At 42.5% G+C, this 24118-nt stretch overlaps 2 protein-coding genes across 3 annotated transcripts in view; both read left to right on the plus strand.

Moving 5' to 3' along the window:
- LOC147853417 (DNA-directed RNA polymerase I subunit RPA12-like) overlaps positions 1–23137 on the plus strand; it is an 89135-nt gene extending 65998 nt beyond the window's left edge. Inside the window, exons 2-6 of one of the 2 annotated variants that reach the window (XM_087332524.1) lie at positions 21879–22005; positions 22125–22165; positions 22261–22369; positions 22573–22629; positions 22721–23137. In XM_087332524.1, the coding sequence (XP_087188650.1) occupies positions 21907–22005; positions 22125–22165; positions 22261–22369; positions 22573–22629; positions 22721–22798 (384 nt within the window). In that variant the 5' untranslated portion in view covers positions 21879–21906 and the 3' untranslated portion in view covers positions 22799–23137. The remainder of the gene's footprint in view (positions 1–21878; positions 22006–22124; positions 22166–22260; positions 22370–22572; positions 22630–22720) is intronic. The other variant, XM_087332523.1, reaches the window with a different exon arrangement.
- Positions 16851–20277, plus strand: LOC147853421 (RNA-binding KH domain-containing protein RCF3-like). Its single transcript, XM_087332012.1, has 4 exons — positions 16851–17766; positions 18742–19158; positions 19283–19543; positions 19648–20277. Exons 1-4 carry the CDS (start codon positions 16975–16977, stop codon positions 19888–19890), a joined length of 1713 nt encoding a protein of 570 aa, XP_087188138.1. The 5' UTR covers positions 16851–16974; the 3' UTR covers positions 19891–20277.
- Positions 23138–24118: the final 981 nt, after the last annotated feature.

A 24118-nucleotide genomic window follows, 5' to 3' on the forward strand; every position in this document is an offset into this window, starting at 1 on the left:
GCTTACGAGTCTCGAGCACAGATCGAATGATAGCGGATCGGGTTTGTATAGAGTAAGTAAGAAAAGGGGGGGGGGGGGGGGTCAGGGGAGATGAAGGAACAAACAAAACATTGATGAGAAGAATAGAGAGGGGAGGGCATGGGAAGAGACGGACATGAACGCCAATGCCAATCTTTACATGTTCATGCATTGCATTGTTTGTGTCCGCCCTTCTCGTGAGTGAGCATCCCACTCCCACCCCACCCCAAACACATTGGGGGAGGGGGAAACAATGGGAGGATCACAAAGCGGATGGAGTTTGGGGGTTCACGAGGAATATCAATATATATTTTTTTGGTTTTAAAGATGTTTAGTTGAGGCTACAAAACAAGGAATATGCCATGAATAGATGCAACAATGCATTTGCAATATTGATATCAACTAGCAATCACACCTTCCATCGGTTTCTACTAGTTTTCCCTGCAAGACTGATTGCCTTTTGGAACCCAATGCCTATGTTAGATTCATGCTCATCCATTGAGAACAAAGGGCTCATGATACTACAAGTGATTGCTTTCTTCAAAGGTTCTCACATCTAGATCCTTAGTTTCAAATCAATGATAATGTGTTACACATCCTCCAATGACATTTGTGCAACACCAACTCTAAATTGCAATCACAGTAAACCTTTCTAATTCAAGTGTTGTAATCAAGTCTTGTTGTCTAATTCTCTATCTCGCCTTTGTTGTCAACTCTTATTTCAAGTTTTCTTTCAAGATCAAGGGGTAGTGAAAATGCCCCAAGCCAACGTCCGAGCACTAGGCTTTAACGATATTCATTTATGTGTAATACCCAACAATTAATATCACGTTCTCAAGCTCAACATGTATGTAAGTTAAATCTCAAGCATGCATACATTCAACCATCGAGATGGCATGTGATGATTCTAACCATTCTGTAAAAAAATGGAGAATGTGGGTGACCTTGTGTAGTGGAAGAAGAAATGTGTGTGTGTGTGGGTACATAAGACAAGAATGAAAGAGACAGACAAACAAACAGAACGAGAAGTTATATTAGGAAAAATGAAATACATCCAACATTTACTAAGTTACAAAAAGGTTGGTTTAAATACCAACTAACCTAGGGTAATTGCCCTAGTGTGTCCGCTGCTAGTGTGAAAGCCATTGCATTTGGGAAGTTGGGTTTGATTCTCAACACGCCCCTTCGAACACAACTTTTGGTCGTCAAGGATATTGTCTTATTGTTTGGCTCGTTTTGGCTTTCTAAGTTTCTCAGCTCTATGGTTGGATGGTCCATCAACTTCATCAGTGGATTGGTCGGTTTGGCTACTACTTCGATTGTTCCTTCAGTCGGCTACTATCTAGTTGTTGCATTATATCCATCAACTTTTGTTAGTTGTGTTACTGCACTCCCCCGCAAGCTCAGCAATGTAGATATCGTTAGACCAAGGTCCAAAGTAAATTGCCCAAGCTTGTCGACTCCTAATGTTGGCAACCTAAAGGTTTGTGCTAATGAGTTGTAGGTCAACATCTGTGAATCTCTCCATCACATTGTTGCGTGTGGTCTTTAAGTGTGCTATGGAATGTATGTATCTTTTTATCCCTCTCTCAATCAGCCTGAACACGCTCTCGAATGAAGTGATAGTGCTCTTCGATATGCTTCATACACGCATGGAACACTAGATTTTGAGCCAGATGAATACTGCTCATATTGTCACAAAAAAGGAGAATCGGATCCTTGATGGGAACACCCAGATCCTTCAAGATTCGTTTAAGCCAAACGGCTTCATAGTGGGCAACTATCATGCCCCTATATTCGGCCTCTGAGCTCGACAATGCGACTATCGATTTCTTCTTATTGTTCCATGATATACTCCAATATCGAGGGAGAAGATAAACCCCAAGGTTGATCGTCTATCGGCCTTATAATCGGCCCAGTTTGCATCTGTGTACCGTTCGAGTTGAATGATCGTGTTTGATTTATACATGACGTCACAATCCATCATCCCACTGACATACCTAAGTACTCTCGTAACACAATCCAGGTGACTATCCTATGGTTGCTGCATGAATTGGCTAAGTAGACCAACCGGACAGTTGAGTTCGGGTTGTGTGATGGTTAGATAGGTTAAGCTTCTGATCAACTTACAATATTGAGTCGGCTCACGCTCTTCCATTCCTGAGTCGGCATCGATCAAAAGGGGTGGGCACAGGTTTGCACTCTGTCATCCCAAACTTGTACAACAAGTTGAGAATGTAGTGTCGTTGGGAGATCATGATCCCGACTGGTGTCTGAATTACTTCTATACCGAGGAAGTACTGATCTTTTGGACTTCAAGCTTCTTCTCAGTTACAAGCTCCTAGATATGATGATATCGCACATCAATGTGTTTTGTCTTCGTGTGGTAGACTTGGCTCCGAATGAGGTGTATTGCGTTGTAAGTCGCAATAGATCGTTGGCGTTGGGTGGTTGATTTGACTTGTCGTTGAGAAATCGGTTGACAGTCGATGCAACCATATTGCTTCCTTATCTGTTTTTAATGTTGTTATGTACTCGGCCTCTGTGGTAGACAAGGTTGTGCACTCTTGCAACTTCGACCTCCATGATATGGTGCCGCCACTATAGGTGAAAACATAGCCTAATGTCGACTTCTGATTGTCCGAATTCCCGACATAGTTGGAGTTAGTGTAGCCTTTGACTTTGATCGAGCTTGTTGATCCAAAGGTCAGTAGTGCATCCTCGGTTCCTCTTAGGTACCTGAAGATGTGCTTGATGGACTCCCAATGCTTCCGTCCTGTGTTTAACATGTATCGGCTAACGACCCCTTCGGCATAGGCAATGTTGGGTCGAGTCGCCACCATCGCATACATGATGCTTCCTACTGTCGATGCGTAGGGTATCTTTCCATTAAGCTCTTTCTCCTTGTCCGTTGAAGGAGAGTCTTTGTCCGATAGTTGGATCGACGTCGGTAGAGGTGTTGGTGTTGGCTTCACATTCTCCATGTTGAAGCACTTCAACACTTTGCGAATATAGCCGGACTGGGAGAGTCAGAGAGTCATTGTTGTCCGATGTCGCTCTATCCTCATGCCCAATATGTGTTAGGCTTGTCCGAGTTCCTTCATCACGAACTTTTCGTGAAGGCTCCGCTTTAGCTTTCTGATCTCTACTTGATTGTTCCTTGAAATGAGCATGTCATTGACATATAGGATTAGATAGATCCTGGACTCGGCGGCCAGTTGCCGAACATACATACATGGGTCGGAGTCGGATCGGTGGTATCCAAGCTACTTGATGTAGGAGTCAAACTTCTAGTACCACATCCTTGGCCCTTGTTTTAGGCCATCGAGGCTTTTCTTCAGTCAACATACAACCTGAATTTCCTCCCCCATCGCCAAGAAGCATGCATGTTGGGACATGTAAATGTCCTCTTCCAGATCTTTGTGTAGGAACGTCGTCTTTACGTCCAACTGCTCGAGCTCGAGGTCTTCTGTCGTCACAACCCCAAGTAGGAGCCGAAGGGTGATCATCTTGACTATGGGAGAAAATATCTCATCATAGTCGACTCCATGTTCTTGTTTGAATCCCTTTGCGACGAGTTGAGCTTTGTACTTGGGTTTCTTAGAATCAGATACATATTTCTATCAGAATACCCATTTGCAAGGTAGCGGCTTTCTTCTAGCTGGTAGTTCAACCAACTCCCATGTTTGATTCTATCAAATTGAGTTAATCTCAGTTTGCATGGCTTGTAGCCATGTATTGGCATCCGGTGCGGCTATAGCTTCTTCGTAAGTACTTGGTTCACCTGCGTCTGTGTAGTTGACGTAGTCGAGGCCTGGTTGATAAAATCCTGTAGGCCTTCTGACTCATCCAAATCTTCCGAGTGCCGATTTTGTTGGTTCCAAGTCTTCCGTCGGCTCGATCGACTGATTGGTATTACTTGAACCGTCTTCAGGAGTCCTATTAGTTGACTCACCCCTATAGTAGGATTTCGGTGATGTCATGGCATCCTCCTCTTTTTTGGGATCAGTTGCCTTGGAGGTAGAAGACTTAGCTGACTCGGGTCTGTTTTTCCCTTTGGCCTTGGGTGTGTCGGGCGAATCGGCTTTGTCGTTTTTGGTGCGCACCTTGTTGACTTTGCCTTTTTTTACTCTTGTTGATTCGGCTTTGTCTTTGATGGCTTTGTCTTCAAGTTCGACCAGTGGACCTCCTACCGATTTAGAGTTGGCGGGTGTGTTGTCGGCTTAGTCGAGTTCAACTGTTTGTTGAATCTCTAATTCGGCACGGTGGGTCGGTCTTTCTACAATGTCACTATCGACTTCGAAGGAGACCTTCTTACCAACTATTTTCTATTTGTTCCTACCAGAGAGAATAGAGCCTTCGTTGAAGACTACGTCACTACTCCGGATCAATTTCTAGTTCTATGGGTTCCATAGCTTGTAGCCGAACTCCCCATCGGTTCCATAACCGAGAACTCCGGATGAATGCGTAGGCTTCACAACCAAATATACAAAGCCTATCGTAGGTCGGTTGTTTGCATGACCATAGTGCCTGTGGCACTTCGAGCCTGATTGCTTTCGACGGCAACAGGTTGATCAAATATACCACCGTCTGCAATGCTTCGGCCCAGAACTCCAACTTCAGTCCAACTTGTTGGAGCATTGTCGTCACTCTCTCCCGAATCGTTCGGTTTATCTGTTCTGCCACTCCATTCTGCATGGGTGTGTATGGAACGGTCTTTTGATGTCGGATCCCTTTGTTGGACATGTATTGTTTGAATGATCGGGAGGTGTATTCTCCTCCATTATCGGATTCGAGTGTCTTCACTCTATACCCTAACTATTCCTCCACTTTAGTTATCTAACGAGTGAAGACCTCGAGCGCTTTGTCTTTCGACCTGATTGAGTAGGCCCAGACTTTCGATGTATAATCATCTACAGAAGGTGATGACGTACCAAGAGCCTCCTAGTGATCCCTCAAGCATAGGCCCACATATATCTATGTGCATGAGCTCTAGGGGTTGTCGTATCGTCTCGTAATGGAAGAGAGTGCAGATTTCGGGTCTGTTTCCCAGATCGACAATGCTCGCAGAAGCCCGTCTTTGCTTGGAGTTTTGGAATGTAGCCAACTGCCATTAGTTGATCAAGTCCGGCTTGACACATATGGCCGAGTCGACCATGCCATAAGTTCGGGTAGGTCTTTTCAGCTACATTCACAACCCGATCTGGATTGATCGCCATCATTGGGTACAAGTTGTTGTGTTTGAGCCCGCTTCCAATTTTCATGTTTCCACAATTGATCATCCATGTCGACTCACTCGTAGTTGTTTTGTACCCGTCTTCGGCTAACATGTTGATGGAGACTAGACTCCTTTTTAGTGCGGGTACATGTCGAACTTGGTGGAGGACAATTGTGTTGCCATTTGAAAATTGAATTGGTACTTTGCCTACTACGACGATTTTGCATTCCTGCTCGTTGCCTAGTTGGACCGTGCCACTGGCGTTGGCTGAATAGTTTGAAAACCATTCGATGTTTGGGGTTACGTGAAATGTGGCGCTAGAGTCCAACAACCATGTATGTGCATCTTGTGCGTTGTAGAGCACTTCTCCGATCATCGAGTCTTCTAAGGAGAGGATTTCTCCCGATTGGGTGTCGACAACATTGACTTGGTTGAGTGGTTCGAGTCGGATCGTCCTCGATTTCGCTCGGAGCGCTGACCACTCTCTTTTCTCTCGATCGATTAGCAGTCGGAAACATTGTGACCAGATTTTCTGCAATGGGTGCAGAATTTGCCTGATCAACAAGACTTCGATCGTTGTTGGTCTCCCCTCGTTTTCAATCGATTGGTATTCTGACCAGTTCTCTCGGCTTGTTCTTTCGATCAACTTGTTCGAGTGGTGGGGTTCTGCCGATCCGTCGATGGTGAGTCCCATTGATTTTCTCCGAATGTCCTCGATGAGGACTTGGCCGATCGTCTCATCTAGAATTAGGATCGGATGGCTATTGGCAAATGTCATGCCGAATACCTCCCAATTCGCCGACAAGCTCGATAGGAGGGCAAGGGCTTTCACTTCTTCCTCAAAGTTGATCCCTTCGGAAGAGAGTTCAAACAACACCCGACTAGAGGTGTTGATGTGGGAGGTTGCAATATCCGACTCTCTCATCTTCATATTGAATAGTTGTTGAATCAATATGAGTTTCAACAAGTTGGACTTATTTTCGTATACTACTTGTAACTTCTCCCATAACGAGAAAGTTGTTGTATCCTTGGCCATGCTTAAGTAGATGTTTTTGGCCAGATATATTTGAATGGTGGAGCGCACGATTTCGTCTATTGATCTCCACTCTTTGGTTGTCATCGAAGCAGAATTTTCATTGTGCCGAATAGCTTTGACCTATCTTCTGATGATCAAGACATCCTGCATCATCTCCTTCCATAGGGCAAAGTTTTTGTCGTCGAACTTTCGGATCACAACTCCTGTACTAGATGTTGAAGCCATGTTCTTTTTGGAAGTGGGATTCACTAACCTAGTCTTTTCTCTTTCAACTTTTGTATGAGGACTTGATACCAGTTGTTTGAGATATGATGTTCAAGTATGTGCGGAAGTATGTATGAGGACTTGTCGGTTATGCATAGCAGACAACACAGATGGTATGATGGAGGAAACGGTAGATAGAAAAAGCTCAAAGCTTTAATGGAAACTCTCTTTATTTATGTTTTCTCTCTCTCTCTCTCAGAGACTCATAATGCAAGAATGATCAAGAAGATCTAAGTTATAACGTTAGGTTATTGCTTATATACTAAACCCTAACTATTGGACGTGTTCACACTAGTAAGGATACAAAGTGGAAGGAGTCGGCCTTTTATGCCAACATTAACTCCGTTCGTCCAGGTAATAGCGGCATCAAGGCTTTCGAACTCACTATCGAATGAGTGAGTTGATGCGTTGTCGTCCAGATCTTCGTACTTCGGCATTTTCGTCGTCCCTTTATCCATCTTCGGACTTGGCTGAGATGTGATTTGATCACTCAAAGGCTCTTGAGGTTCACTCAATCTGGTCATAATTCGACTTTCTTCGAACATATGTTTGAGTCGATAATCGTCTTCTATCTCTTGGTCGGCCGAGTTCGGGTCGATTGGGGTTGGAGTCGGAGTCATCTCTGGTTTGTAGTAGGATGTTGATTCCTCGAAGACGATGTCACGACTCACTCAAAATTTTTGGGTATATGGGTTATAACACTCAATGTACAACTTTTGTTCGAGTGAGTACCCTACGAGGATACATTTCTCCGACTTGGGATAGAGCTTTTGTCACTTCTCATCAGGAATATATACAGAAGCAATTGAACCAATATATCATGTCGTGGGATAAGTTTGGCTTCTTCCTGAAAAACTTCTCGTGGGGTGTTACGTCCTGTACCCCAAATGTTGTGCACTTATTCATGAGGTAGACGATTGTGTTTACCGCTTCTACCCAATACGTCTTTGGCAGGTTCTTTTCGTTCATCATCGCTTGTTAGGAAAGGGAGTCAGTGGTGATTGCAATGCAACGGAAGGTGAACATAGGTGTGTGTATGTGTAACAAGAGAGAGAGAGAGAGAGAGATAGAGAGCTCGAGAGACAGAGATAGACAAAGCGTATATTATATTAACAAAACAAAATACATCCAACATTAACTAAGTTACAATGAGTTGGTTTATATACCAACTAAGCTAGGGCAAGCACCCTTTCTACTACATATTTACAAAGCTAGCCTGGAATGTCCATGAGCTAGTGTCAACCTATCTATGGGAAGTTGAGTTTGATTCTCAACACGCCTCTTAGAACACAACTTCCATATGTCGAAAAGTCATTTGGTTCGTACTTCGACTTGTCTAGTCGGTTGTGTTGCGTATTGCGTAGCCAATCCGTGTTGCGTCCGCGTACTCCCCCTCAAACTCGGCAATGTGGATGACGTGAGACCAAGATCTAATGCAAATTGCCAGAGCTTGTCGATGCCTAAGGCCATTGTAAAGATATCAGCAACTTGTAGGTACGTGCTGATGTGTTGGAGGTCAAATTCTCCGGCCTGAACGCACTCACAGATGAAGTGGTAGTGCACTTCGATGTGTTTAGTCTGTGTGTGAAATACGGGGTTACGCACCAAGTAGATACTGCACATGTTGTCGTAGTACAAGCGTATTGGATCTTTGATGGGAACGCCCAGATCCTTCAGTACGCGCTTAAGCCATACGGCTTCACATGTAGCGACTGTTGCGCCCCTGTATTCGGCTTCTGTGCTCGACAATGCGACCGTCAACTATTTCTTGTTGCTCCAGGAGATCTCTCCACTCGGCATGCCGAGGGAGAAGAAGAATCCGGATGTGGATCGTCTATCTGCTTTGTATCCTGCCCAGTCCACGTTTGTGTACCCTTCAAGTCGAATGGTCGTATTCGACTTATACAAGATGCCATAATCCAATGTTGTGCTGACATACCGTAGTATCCTCTTAGCACAATCGAGGTGAAGGTTACGCGGATTCTACATGAATTGGCTAAGTAGACCAACCGAATAACTTAGGTCGGGTCATGTAATGGTGAGATAGATTAGACTGCCGATCAGTTGACGATACTAAGTTGACTCACTCGCGGTCGTGCCAGAGCTGGCATCGATTTTGAGATTACGTTCAAGAGGGGTAGTCACAGGTTTGCACTCTGTCATTCTGAACTTGTAGAGTAGGTTGAGAATGTAGTGTCGTTGTGAGATCATGATCCCAACTGGTGTCCGAATTACTTCAATACCTAGAAAGTAATGAAGTTCGTGCAGATTCTTCATTTCGAATCTATCGGAAAGGAGTGATTTAACTTCGTTAATCTCAACGAGATTCTTTCCTCCGATAACTAAGTCATCCACGTATAGAATGATGACTATCGGGCTATCCGACTCATTTCGGATGTACAGAGATGTATCGGATTTTGACATCCGAAATCCAACTTGGTGAAGATATTGCGTGATCTTCGAGTGCCAAGCACGCGGTGCTTGTTTGAGGCCGTAGAGTGGCTTCTTGAGTCGGCATACGGCGGGCGGATGGTTACACGCTTCGAATCCGGGTGGTTGGGACATATACACCTCTTCTTCTAGCTCTCCTTGGAGGAAAGCGTTTTTCACGTCCATCTGATGGAGGTGCCACCCTTTTGCTATTGCTAGTGCGATTACGGTCCGTATTGTCGTCATCTTTGCCACCGGGGCAAAGGTTTCTTCGTAGTCTACGTCGTGTGTCTGTGCGTAGCCTTTGGCAACGAGTTGTGCTTTGAAGCGGTTTACGGAACCATCAGCATTGTGCTTCACCTTGTAAATCCACCTGCAACCAATTGCTTTCTTGTTCGGGGGGAGAGGAACGAGATCCCATGTCTCGTTTTTGCATAACGCTTCATCTCCACATTCATTGCGTTGACCCATTGTGGATCCTTTGCTGCTTCAGAAAGCGTTTCCGGTTCCTGTACTGATGCTACCTTCATCATGAATGCGTAATGATACGCCATGTACTCGTCATAGCTGTAGCGGTTTACGGGGTTCTTCTCGCGCGTGGATCGGCGTGGCTTGTCATTTGCGGATTCTTGGGGTTTCTTCATGTTGTCCGTGTGGATATCATGGCCATCAAGCTCACTATCGAGATCGAAATGATCTTCATACTCTTGCATTTTTGCCTTGCCTTTGTCCAGCTTCAGACTCAGCCGAAGTGCACTTTCATCACTCGATGGCTCTGATGGCCCACTCAACCGTGTTGTAATTGGGTTGTCTTCTAACATCTGTGTGAGTCGATCCTCAGCTTCTATTTCTATTTCAGTGTCATCCGCGTCGAGCGGGATTGGAGTCGAAGTGTTCTTTAGTGCGTACCAAGATGCGTATTCATCGAAGACTTGTTCGAACCTTATGGGTAGATGGATTGTAGCATTTGTACCCCTTCTGTTCGAGTGAGTATCCTACGAGGATACATTTCTCCTACTTTGGGTCAAGCTTTTGCCGCGTATCATCGGGAATATGTACGTAGGCGATGGAACCGAAAATGCAGACATGTGACAAGTCCGGCTTCTTTTCGAAGAACTTCTCATGCAGAGTTATATGGTGTACTCCCGAGGTTGTGCACCTGTTCATGAGATATACGGTCGCATTTACCCAGTACGATTTCTGCAGGTTCTTCTCATTCATCATGGCTCGTGCAACTTCTACTATGTGGCGGTTTTTACGCACAACTACGTCGTTTTGCTGAGGTGTATGTCGACACGAGAACTCTCGTCAGATTCCTTCCTTGAGGAGATACGCTGAGAACTCATCCAAAAAATATTTTTTGCCTCCATCTGATCAAAGGCAGCGTACATGCCGGCTCGTGGCTTTTTCCACTTCGGCTTTGAACTTTTGGAAGTGGTAGAACACTTCACTCTTTTCATCGGATAAATCCAGGTATTTCTGGAGAAGTCGTCAATCAACGTGACATAGTAATGGCATCCGCCGAAAGTAGCTGTTTGGGTTGGTCCCCACACATCTGAATGTATGACATCCAAGATCCCTTTGCTTACATTCCGCTCATTTGGGAATGGATGGCGGCGTTGTTCTACAATCTGGCCGACTGAGACCGGATTTTTCGTTGTGGTGGGAACATGTAGTACGTTCTTGAGGTAGGTCTGTTTGCCTTCGTTTCCGAATGGGACATTCCCAATATGTTGTATTGGATGAGTCGTATCATCACATGTTTCAACATATTCGTGACGTTCGGGCTTCCATAATTCCCAAAACCAATCTTCATGGGAAGTCATGTGATTGGAAGCTCCCGAATCGACAAACCATACACTGTTAGGAGTGGAGGCGCGGGTTGTCGCAAATGCAGACATCGAGTGTGCTTCGTGCTTCATTATGAACATTTCGCCACGGTCGCCGTAGTCGGAATTTGTGGCGTAGTTCGTGAGTTGTCAGTCTGCCTCACGTTTCTTCTTCTGACACTCTTCTTCATAGTGGCTGGGTTTTCTGCAGTACCCACACTCCACTGGGTTTCAACGATTACTCGGCCTGGCGTTATGACTCCCCCTTCCGCCAAGCTCTCTGGGCCCATTCCTATCCACTTGCCACTAGTGGGAGTTACGCCCTTGATTCCGCCGATCATTATGGCCCTGTCTGAAACGACCTTTGTTTCCACAGTCGAAATCTCTTCTATTATCCGACTGGGAGTAGAGCAAATGACCATCTAATGCGTTGTTCCTCTGTCGGGCATGATTCTCTTCGACCAACAATATCAATTGAAGGTTGAAGGAGGGAGGGTTCTCCCTTGCGAGAATAGCCGATCTAATTGCGTCGAAACGCGGTGCTAAGCCTCTGAGGCATATCTACACCAGTTCGTCATCGTCAACGACGACGTTGATCGATCTGAGGGCGTCACATAGCTCCTTGATCTTCAAGGTATAGTTGTCGATTGACATGTCCCTTTGTTGAAGATTGTTCAGCTCCTGTCGAAGTTGGAGCTTTCGTGCGGCCGTATTGGCTGCGAAGATCTTCTTGAGGTTTTCCCACGCCTGCTTCGACGTTTTAGCCTCTCGAATGTAGCCAAGCATATGATCATGAACGCATGATGCAAGGCAATACAACACACGGCTTGCGACCTGCTCCCAAGCGGGATAGTCAGCGTGTGTTGGGTTGGGGTGTGATTCGTGAGCTCCTTCGATGTAGCTCGAGTAGCCTTGTCCGACAAGATATTGATGCATCTTGTATTCCCAAGATGCAAAGTTCGTTCTATCGAGCTTCTCGGTAGGAAGAGCGCTTCCCATTTGATTATTCATGGTGATTTCTTCTCTGTCGATGAGCCGGTTCTGTTGATCGTCGGCATGCAGCACAACACATTTGAAAATGCTTGATCAGGCAACCACATGCTCTGATACCATGTTAGGAAATGGAGTCTGTGGTGATTGCAATGCAGTGGAAGGTGAACGTAGGTGTGTGTATGTGTAACAATAGAGAGAGAGAGAGATATATATATATAGAGCTCAAGAGACAGAGATAGACAAAGCGTATATTATATTAATGAAACAAAATACATCCAACATTAACTAAGTTACAATGAGTTGGTTTATATACCAACTAAGCTAGGGCAAGCGCCCTTTCTACTATTTACAAAGCTAGCCTGGAATGTCCATGAGCTAGTGTCAACCTATCTATGGGAAGTTGAGTTTGATTCTCAACATCGCTCTTGTCAGCTCGAGTATGTGCCGATTCTTTCATTTAGTGACTCCATTTTGTTGAGGTGTGTGTTGGTAGGTAAATTCCCATCGAATTCCTTCCTTTTAGGAGATATGTTGTAAATTCATCCGATAAATACTCTTTTACTCAATCCAACAAAAGGCATCGGACATGCCGACCTGTTACTTTTTTTATTTCATTTTTAAATTTCTGGAAGTGTGACAACATTTCGCTCTTTAGCCGCATAGGATAAATCCTGGTGTGCCTGGAGAAGTCATTGATGAATGTGACGTAGTATCGACATCTACCGAAGGTTGCCATTTGGGATGGTCCCCATACATCTGAATGCATTACATCCAAGATCCCTTTGCTCTCATTCCTCTCTTTCGGGAACGGTTGACGATGTTGTTTGCCGAATTGGCAGGCTTCTCATACACTTCTAATCTAAAGAAGAGGTGTTGGTCAGACCATGTGCTGACATCGAGTGTGCTTTATGCCTCATTACAAACATTTTGCCATGGTTGTCATAGTCGGAATTCGAGGCATAGTTAGTGAGTTGTTAGTTGGTCAAAGTCGACTCTCGTTCCTTCTTTCGACACTCCTCTTTGTAGTGGTCGAATTTTCCACAATACCCGCATTTGATCAGGTTGTTTTGGTGACTTGTTCAGGTAGGATGGCTCCCCATTATGCCAAACTCCCTTGGTGTATTCCTGGCTTCTTGCCAATGGTGGGGGTTGTGTTCTCGGGTCGGCTGATCATGTCAACCTCGTCTGAATTGACCTCTATTTCCTCGATCGAATCCTCTTCCCTCGTCCGATTGGGAGTAGAGCATATAACCATCTGGTGTATTGCACCTTGATCGAACATGGGTTTCTTCAAGTAGTAATATTGATTGCAGGTCGAAAAATGAGGGGGATTCTCCCTTGCAAGGATGGTCAATCTGATCGTGTCGAATCATGGTGCTAAGACGTTGAGGCATATTTGCACCATTTCATCATCGTTGATGATGACATTGATCGATTCAAGGGCGTCTCACAACTCCTTCATCATCAAGGTATAACTGGTGATTGACATATCCCTTTGCTGAATATTGTTCAACTCTTGACAGAGTTGAAGCTTGCGTGTGGCCGTGTTGGCAGCGAAAATATTCTTGAGGTTGCCCAATGCTTCTTTATGCATTTATGCCTCTTGAATGCACCCTAGCATGTGATCATGGACACATGATGCTAGGTAGTACAACACGCGATTGTCACTTGCTCCCAAGCTAGTAGTCAACATGTGCCGGGTCGGGTTGATTTTCTTGAGATCCTTCAACGTAACACCAATAGCCTTGGCCGATGAGATATTGTTGCAAGAATTGGATGATGATTTCCTAAAACAATATTGGAAACAATTATGGGCCACTAAGATTGTTGAAAAAATAAAAGCTTTCTTATAATTATGTAGACACAAATCTCTTTCGATATGCGCTTGGCTACGGGGATTTGATGGGCAATGAAGTTGTGCTCGTCAACACTAGAATCTCTAGAGCATTGCTTATGGGAATGCTCTCATGCACAAGAAGTTTGGTCGAATGTGATGAGAATACTAAGGAAGAGTAGGTTGGAAGGCTCCATATATTTGGGATTTGCATTATGGTGGAGATTGGAGAAGAATGCTTGGATATCACGGAACTTAGGTAGGCTGAAGGAGTTTTGTGTGCAAAGAAGTAAATGCATTGTACAACAAGCCAGGGATTTGCAAATTTGGTGTTTGAATAGGCTAAATCTGGCCCACTATAGCTTCTATCACGCAATGGAATGTTTGGAAATCTAAATGTAAAGTAGGTCTCGTGGAAGAAGAAAGTCGACCAAAGGAGACCATCACTGCCCTATGGTATGATCTGATTACGAATATACAAGCTCGATATGAAGAATTGGAAGGAACTTCTGACATGGTGGAAGTTGCGAGACTTTTTGTTTCGACAATCATGGTCAGATTCACACTTGGTGGATTATGTAGATGACGTGTCGAAGTGGTGTTACACCACCCAAAATGGTTATTTCCACCTTGGCAACCCAACCAGGAAGGTACATGGTATTTTTCTGAAATTTTACATATTGCAGGATGATAAATGCATACTAGGGTAATGTGGTTGCATGTGTATGATTCAGTTGTACGTATCAGGGTGTAAAGGCACTCTACCTAACTAATGGGAAGTATCTTTTTATATAAAAAAAACTTTAAGTTAATATAGTTACTTAAGGAATTCCCCACTTGTACTAATAGGTGAGGTCATGATAGAACCACAAATGTGTTCATTTTATTGTAATTAATCAATGATTGCCGAGTGAATTCTGTTAGGAGGTTCTATCCTACTCCATGTAGAAGACCACATGCGTGGTTCAACCCATTGTTGTTATTCACGCCTCACAATTATTCGAAAGAAGCTCTCATTGTGTAAATGGACGAGTGAGCATGTGTTTTTACCAAGTGATGAACATGCACAAAATTAGGTATATTGTGTACAAGGAATTTCCAATATCATCAAGTTATTCTATATCTCAATCCAAATTTGGGCTAACATATCCAAAACCACTATTACACTCTTGAGTCTTATATTTCATATTGTAACCAAGTAAAGAATCCTTCTTATGGCGTTTATTAGCTAGCAAAAATATGTGTTTGCTTTGTCCAATCTATTGTGCATGGGAACCTATTTGGCAGAACTAGAATAAGAAAACAAAATTTTGCCTTGAAATTTGTTGTAGAAGGCCCAAGAACATGAATAGATATCCCAAGAAGTTTGTATATTCTAAGTAACTTTAGTAGTGAAAAACCATTCTCCTAGCAAGGAAGGCAAGGAGATTGTCTTACCATGTATGTATAATGTAATAGATTTTCTCCTTATTGCATGTGATATCCTTTGGAACAAGTAGCATTAACTAATCAACTCCATCAGATGCTTCATAACGGTAAGAGAAATTAATTATCTACCCTTCATGAAGATCCCATATCATTGATACATGTTTAAATTTTGATAGTTTGAGCAATGTTTCAAGCATCAATATGTCATGCAACAAACCCACCTTCAAGGCCTACCCACACACATCATATTATTTTTTCGGTCATATGCAAGTGTACATTACCACAAGAAGTTGTCAAAGACCTTTATGTATAGCTAAAAAGTCACGATATCGAGCAAACTATGTTTAGATTGTTGTGACCCTTCATATATGATTGTGAGATTTTATATATAGACCAAAATATCAATGTAAATTTGATTCCAATTTTGAGTGAGATGATATAATAGTCTTAGTACTCCTTCTTAGTACAATAAATTAAAAGTTATGGGTCAACCATAAGTGAAGCGAAACAAGTTAACTAGACTCAAAATTGAAGACATGATCTTTAAAGCTTTTGTCCAATGTTAGTCCCATTTCACCAAATTGGCTTAGCAATGTTTTTGCAGCACAAGTCACTCTCAGTACAATAAGGTGCGACCAAGTTCGTCACTATGTTGTTGTCTTGGTAATCTTCCAATGGATATTGATTTTGCCTTGACATGACAAACTCTCTTGAATAAACATATCGCTTGACATTTGCAACAATCATTAGAGTAATTGGGTTACTTGATAATCAATCATAATTTTTATATAGCTACAATCCCATTAGTTAGTCAATAATCTCATACGTCCATTAGTAATATTGGTCTAACCTTCCATGTGCACCACTGTTATTAGTCTAGTCCCCTATGTGTAGCTTTTTCTATAACTACTTAGTACAATAAGTGTAGTCTCCTATATGTACTATTTTTTCATAACAACATAGTATTGTATGTATATGAGCATTTATTTCACTTTCCTTTCTTTTTTCTTCTAATATTAGAATTATTTATAGTAGTTTCAACTCTGACAACATCAACATGCAAGCTCCAACATAGACAATACCATATATAGAGTTGTTAGAACATCATTGCAAGCAGATATGTTAGAACTTGGAAGAGGTGACACTTTCTTTAATTGAGGGATTGTGCCTTTTCTATAAACAAATACAACATCTCAAAAATACACATTCCATATCCCAAAATGTTTCGTGCATAAAGGAGCAACCATTTGCATGAAAATGTTGTCTTTGAGTCACAAAATTAAGGAGTAAACTCCTTTCCGAGCTAAGTGCACATTTTCAAGATGTTTGAATCCATGCGCGATGTGCATCAAATTTCAAGAGTCAAATACATAAGGTAAACATCTTAGTACATTTATGGTTTAGTTAAGTGTCAAACATATTAAGAGCTAGATTTATGCGTGAAATGTTCAAGGTGCTCCGTTAGACAAGAACTCAACGTCAAGAAAAATTGAATGTGTAACAACCATCTCCGTAGCTGCCGCCTATGCCTAAGTCGCTACGTTTCAATGCCAAGTTACTTGCTTATGTTTATTAATATTTTTGTTTACGGGTAGGGGATATCCATGATGCTAACAATGATGTCAAGATGAATTATTTGGTGTCGAGGGAAATTCGGTGAGTGACTACACTAACTAATGACCATATTACCCCCTCTCCCCCCCCTACCCCATTAACATTAACAACAAAACACACAAGCATAGCATAATACACACTTGGGGAATAGTCCTTTCTTTACACACTTGTGGAGGGGGAAACTTACAAAGACTTTCATTGTTGCCAGCAATTTTAGGTTTTCAGAACAGGGAAGGCAAGGCAGGGCAGAGCAGAACAGAGCAGAACAGAACAGAACAGAAGAACAGAGGGAATTCTTCTCGATTGATCGATGGGCGACTGGGAGAACTCGCCAGCGAAGCGACCTTATCCCCGCCACGAAGATGAAAGAGACAGGGACAGGGACAGGGACAGAGACAGAGACGACAGAGACGGGATGAGACACAAAAGGAGGCGTCCATCCGAGACAGATCATCGTCTCCCACCGTCGTCATTTTCTTCTTCTGATGAGATCGAGTATAGGATCCTTTGTCCCATAGCCAAGATCGGTGGAGTTATTGGAAAGGGCGGGAGCATAATCAAATCTCTTCGTGAAGAAACTGGTGCAAAGATCAGGGTCGAGGATGTGGTTCATCACTCTGATGAAAGGGTCATCTATGTTAGCTCTGCCCCAGGAAAAGACAGAAACGGAGATAAAGAGAGAGGCAGAGAGAGAGAAAGAGATCGAGACAGGGACAGAGACAGAGACAGAGACAGTGACGATTCAAGAGATAGGGATAGAGATAGTCGGGATTCACGAGAGAGGAGCAGAGAGAGAGAAAGAGAAAGATATGACATGCTTTGCCCTGCACAGGAAGCATTATTGAAGATACACGAGAGAATCACCACAAGAGAAGATCGAAACAATATCCGGGATAATGTAGATTCTGGGGACGAAGAGGAGGAGAAAGAAGATGAACCTAATTTGGCTCGACTTCTTGTTTCGGATGCTCAGGTGGGTTGCCTAATCGGAAAAGGTGGCCGAATTATCGAACAAATGCGAAAGGACATTGCAGTACAGATCCGGGTTCTCCCCAAATCAAGCTTGCCTCCCTGCGCCTTCCCCAATGACGAGCTTGTCCAAGTAAGGGCAAAATAAACCGTATCATTTTCCCTCCCTTTTCGATTCCTTTTCATGATGATGAATTTGGCCCCTTCTATAGGCATTTTTTCTATGTTCTAGTTTCATTTGTCAAGATCCTCATCATCACAAGATAGCATATTCAGGATGTGGGTGAGAATACACATTTTGCTGACATGAAAAACACAATAATGCTTTGAAAAAGAAATATAAAGCCTCATTGTCAATGCTGAATCTTATCTTCAACATAGCATATTGGGAAACATGATGAGACGTCAAACCCCACATTAAGTGTGGTAATGAGCCATGATGTAAGTGTGGAGCCCGACCTTCAGCCTGGCATATTGAGAAACTCGATATGCTGTTAAACCCCATCCTAATCATTATCGTAAGCTGTTGTATATGCTATACAGTGAACATCTTGACATAATATGATGTTAAGCCCAAGTCCTACGTAAGCATTGTTACAAGCCATGGTCTAAGATATGCAGTCAATACCGTTCCTGGTTCTCTAGTATATGGTTTTCCTTGAAGAAATGTCATCCTGGCAGTTTTGATCTAATCAATATTGCCAAGCTTTAGAATCATGATATGCCTGCAGCAACCATCATAATTTTTTTGCGTACAATCTTACTCCCGATCATGAGTTTTCTTTTGGTATCTTGCCAAATGGATTAATTAAACTCTCGCTTTACACACTGAATGAATAGCTTACTGGCAAAGCAGAAAAATTACTAGAATAAGAAAATCATCAAGATTTTGGTGGTGTTGGCTGCCATTTTGATGACTTATTTTAACTCTACATTAGCAAACTTCTGGATTTAATCAATAACGTTTGACATACCTTTGAAAGCCAAAAACGGCTGCTAGAATCCATAGAACCTCCAACAGCATTCACCTCGTCAATTCCTACTTCCATCTATGTTTATTGGCATACTAGAGTGCATTAATAGGATTACATTTCCTTCGCTCTTGCAGTTGTCTGGAACCCCTTCACTTGTCAAGAAAGCCCTATATGTTGTATCATCAAAGCTCTACGAGAATCCAATCCAAGAGAGAGCAAATCGACCTGTCACATTTCCTCATCCCGCATCTATCCCCGGTGGTGGTATGTACCCTGCCTTCCACCCTCCGAGCTCAATTGTTAGCATTGGACACTTTGGTGGGCGAGGAAGTGGTGGGAATGCTTTCCCAGCACGAGCTGGCAGGTCCGAAGGTCACTCCGAGGAAGAACTTATGGTCTGTATCTTATGCCCTAATGAAAAGATAGGCAGTATGATTGGAAAAGGTGGCAGTGTGATTCGCAAGCTCCGTGAAGATTCTAGTGCCAAGATCAGAGTATGTGACCAGGTTGGAGATGCAGACGAGCGAGTTATCCAAATATCTGCTATTGAGGTAATTCAACGGAACACTCTCTTATGCCATCTTATGTTATGATGTTGATGATTGCTACGTCTTATGTTTCTTTTTCTTTCTAATTTAATGATATCAATGATTAAGATCTACCCTGGTTTTGTAGTATATTGATGGCTATGCCTCCCCTGTTCTTGAAGCTGTCATACAAGTGTGCAGGCGATTAGCAGATATTGCTGCTGATAAGGAAGGTCGAAATGCCATTCTTTCGATCCGAATATTAGTACGCTCTAGTCAAATAGGTTGCCTGTTGGGCAAAGGGGGTCAGATCATTACTGAGATGAGAAGGACAAGTAGGGCAAATATTCGCATTCCTCCTAAAGAGGAGCTACCCCGATGTGCTGATGAGGGCAGCGAACTTGTTCAGGTGGGAGAGAAGATAACATAATAGTTATGGCTCATTAAATTTACTTTCTTCTTCTGTGTAAGCATGCTAATACATATTCTTTTGGATATGTATATACATCTCAGATTTCTGGAGAGGCACCGATGGTGGAGGCTGCCCTTATTCAGGTGCTAACAAGGCTTCGTAGTAACCTATTTAGAGGACGGGATACGAGTCGTGGAAGTTTCCTGGGCAATGAATCTGCTATGCCAGCATATGGAGGAAGAGATGATCCAATCTCTCCTGGGGGCTATCCCAATGACTATGGTGATTATAGCACTTCCCCAGGTGCTCGGAGTACTAAGGATTCTCGCCGCCGACCTCATTAGAACACCGTTATTCAGTGTTGGGAGAGAATTATATTTAAATGATAACAGGTGGAAATTTGGCTGGTTAGGGAGCTCATTTTTGTGTTTTTTTCTGCTTTCAACATAAGAACACCACTGTTGCATGGATGGATGGATGACTTTGGTACTTGCCTGGTAACCAGTTTTATAACATAGTCCCACTATTGCATAGATGGATGACTTTGGTACTTGCCCTGGTAACCAGTTTTGACATAGTCCCATTGTTGCATAGATGGATAACTTTGCTAATTACCTTGGTAACCAGTTTTAATGTAGTCCTGGTTTATATTAAAGTCTTAGTTGATAAACTTGATTCTAGCAATGCTTGGATGGCACAAGAAGAAATTGAACCAGCCTTGCCTTTGAAGCGCCATCGTATTCTATGATTTGTGAAAGGTGAAGTAAAGTGATTTGAAACTTTATTTTGACCTTGTTATGTAGTAATCATGGCTGTGGTCTCTAGATGTTGCTGTGTACTCGTACTGTTGATTAAATTATGTTTGTATTTCATTCATTGACGTTAATACATAAGAATCAATGTGCTTAAGAATTTGAATGGATGTTATAAGCTGCTTATACATTGAAAACTTTGTTTTGGTTAGACCTAAAGTGATACATGGAAGTTCTTGATACCGTTGGTTGGATTTCTTTGTGATGATGATTTCTTAGCTTTTCAGCCCAATCTCCTAAAACTATGTTATATTTAAATTGTAAAAGGCAATGACAAACATGGAAAATTTGAGGGGTGTCAGACTGAATTCTAAATGCTTTACAGGATTCTAGAGATTGACATATTGCTATGTTCTCGTTAGGAGTTATGATGGAGGGTGAGGAACAATTTTGGGAATATGATTAACATTTAGTAGTTCCAGTTTATTGGTAAGTGGCTAACCTTTCTATGTAGTTTGTTGTACATATTTCGAGATGTAATCATATATGTTAGTGAATGCAGATATTCAAGGTATGTCTTGGCTATGCCTCTTTGATAAGAATATATGTAGATTTAGCTAATTGTGTTGACAAATATGAATGAGATCAGTTGGATATTGCATGATTTGAATTATAGGTATCTTTTTAACATCCACAGGACACCGATTGATGTCTAGGAGATGGGGCCTAGCCCATGGCAAGGAATGCCTTGAGGTTCTCTCAATTATATGACTTAGATGCTGTGGTGAAGGGACAGTTGAAAGGGATGTGAGTGATACCAATTTGTCACTGTTATCCATTGAAGTGAAAACTCCATCCCATCTACACGAAAGATATCATTTTATCATAACATTTGAAGTTTGATGGAAAGTGAGAATCAACCTTAATCATGGCAATTGCCATGCATTTTCAATCCTCATTCATGATTGCAAGGAACCAATGATTTGTGGCATGAACTTTTTACGACAACTTGCACTTTTGGTCTTATACCCTAAACGAGCTCAATTTTGTGATGAATATTCTCAAGTCATTAGAAGAGTAGGTTCACCTTGATTCTTTGGTACATACAATAGAACCGACACAAAACATACATATGAACAGTCCAATTAAATGAAGGATGCATTGTTACCACATGAGACATTTGCAAGTTAGAGAGCTACCTTTCATCGTGAAGCAAGCCATGGTACAATTAGATCGTTTTGCTATCAAAGCACCAAGGAGCTAGTTGCTCTACGACGTTGCGTGTAATGGCCAAGATTTCCGTGTAGTGACTGACTGGCAACACATTGAGAAAGCAAAATCACCACATGAGATACGTACAAACTGAGTTACTCTCTTGTGAGACATTCATTCAACACATTCTACATTTGGTCAATAATTTGGTTTAGGAGATATTCTCTTGTGAGACAAGACGTTGATATTCACATTCACCTGCTGCTTAAGTGAGTGAGTGACAGAGAGAGAGAGAGCGCTAGGTACAGGCTATCTATCTATGTATATTCTCCTATATGTACATATGTATATGGCAAGATAGTCTCGAGGTTTTGAAGGCGGCGGCGATGGAGACGTATGCATCCCTCTTCTGTAGTCTTTGCGGCACCCTCCTCTCTTTCGAGTCTGAGACTGCTGCATCATGCCCCCTCTGCCACTCCCACAAGGAAACCACAGGTCAAGCTGTGTGTCTCATCCCTTTCCCTCTTCCTTCCTTCCTTCCTGTCGTCCTTAAGTCTCGATTCTTCTTTTCCCCCCGTCTGATTCTATCTGGTCTTATTAATGTTCCCTAACAGCCATTCAGGAGAAGGAATTCTGGTACCGCACCACCGCCGAGGTACCATATCGATCCAACCCCTTCTCTTTATCTTTTGGAAATTTCTCATCTTTGCATACATCAGAGGACAGCGTGAGATTCATGGTTTCTTGAAGCATAACCCAGGATCTGTTAAGAAGGCTGGCGATTGAACCACTCATAAAGCCTTCTTCTTCGAACCAAGTTGCAGGGGAAAGCGCAGAAGAGGCACCTCAACGTGCTGTGGTAACTAACGTATTCCTTGTTTATTCTTCTGATTAGTAATGCGTCCATTGCATTTCAGTCTACGCTGTGTCGTTTACAAGCAGAAGCTTAGGCTCCAACATTTCTGTCTACTTCACATATGTATTTACATTTGTACATGTTTTGAGGTCTGATTTGAAAGTTTCCTGTATTTCTTGGTTTCATCACTATCTTATGCCCCAAAGGTCAATGATGAATGTCCAAAATGCCACAACCCACAGCTGGAATACTACACTAGACAGGTAACCACAAATCCTTAGGGGATTAGTTTGAGAAAACGGGCATTATTTTGACGTGCTTTTTGATTGCTTTTTTATGGCATTTTCCTTGCAGCTGCGGTCTGCGGACGAGGGGCAAACCGTATTTTATGAGTGTCCCAATTGCCATTACAAGTTTGCACAAAACATGTGATATGGTCTGATTGTTATCATGCCATATCTCAAGTGTGCATGTGCCATGCCAACTTTCCACTTGGGCCATTTTTTAAAGATCTCATTCACGGGAACTTACCAAGTTTGGTGCTCTTTGGGTTTGCAGACCCAATGATTGTACAAGAATAGAATAGCATAGGTTTTTTTATCCTCCATCAGGAGACCCAGAGTTTGTACAAGAGAATCTGAAAGTGCTTTTGGTATTGCAAGCGTTTGCCACTCCATGGTTTTTTCGTTCTCTTATTTAATGTAACCAAACAAATGTTTGATGTCTTTCTTTAGCTTTAAATTCAAAGAATTCAGGTTCATGTTATGACCATTCTCTGCCCAAGTTGTCTTGTTTATGTTAGAGAAACCATGGATCCTTTCGAATATGCGAGATCCTTCCGAAGCTTGAAATGCCAGGATTCTAGGTTTCTTTAAGGAAATTCCACAGGTTCAAAGTATTTCATAAACATTCAGTAATTTGACTTGTGAAATAGCCGTAAAAATGACATTTCATAAGATCCAAGGAGACCCACAAATAACGTCCCTGGATCATCATGCCAATTGCTTAAATTCATATATATCTAAAATCTCCACATTCTTTGTGAGCCATAACTTCCAAGATCGAGGATTTAGAGATCCTATCACTATTTGCATAAACTGCGACACTTTTGTATATATGTCATTCTCTACACCACTCATCAGCTCTCCTCTTTTAGTGCATAATAAGGCTCAATATTGATCAAATGCTAATTTACATCCAAATGAGAGTGTAGGGTCCTCCAAAGTTAACGCAAATGACCTTATGTGCAGGGTTTTGCTAAATATCATGGATGACAACATATGGGTACATTTGTATCTACATGTACATTGGGAGACTTGGACCCCATATGGTTGCAACATACATGAGGTTAGGGTGGATGATGTCAAATAACAATGCTTTGGTACAAGGTTCTTGGAAGTGCGCTTCTTGGCACAATTGTTTTTGCATGCCCATTGGCTAGAGTTAAATATCGTTGAGTGAGTCAATCTTTGGCACCTTAGGACATAGCGAAGTGCCTTCTCATGTTTGCAAAAATGTGACACCTAGCTATACATATGAGCACACCATTTCATCCTACTCCCATTATAGGGTGAAGTTAGTTTGTCAATTAGTCGACATGAATGTGTGGAATGCTATAGTAGGAGTGATGAGGATCACTGCCTCTTCACCAAAACAACTCGAGATGGGTCACTTATCTTCCTCATCATTTACTCTCCGGGCGGCATGATGGAGAGCTTGCTGAACTCGTTCGACAAATGCGGTTGAAATTCG

The sequence above is a fragment of the Azolla caroliniana genome, unplaced genomic scaffold (assembly GCF_043228905.1).
Source record: "Azolla caroliniana isolate FFs.n. ecotype wild unplaced genomic scaffold, voAzoCaro1.0.p SCAF_16, whole genome shotgun sequence".
In the NCBI taxonomy this organism is placed as follows: Eukaryota; Viridiplantae; Streptophyta; class Polypodiopsida; order Salviniales; family Salviniaceae; genus Azolla; species Azolla caroliniana.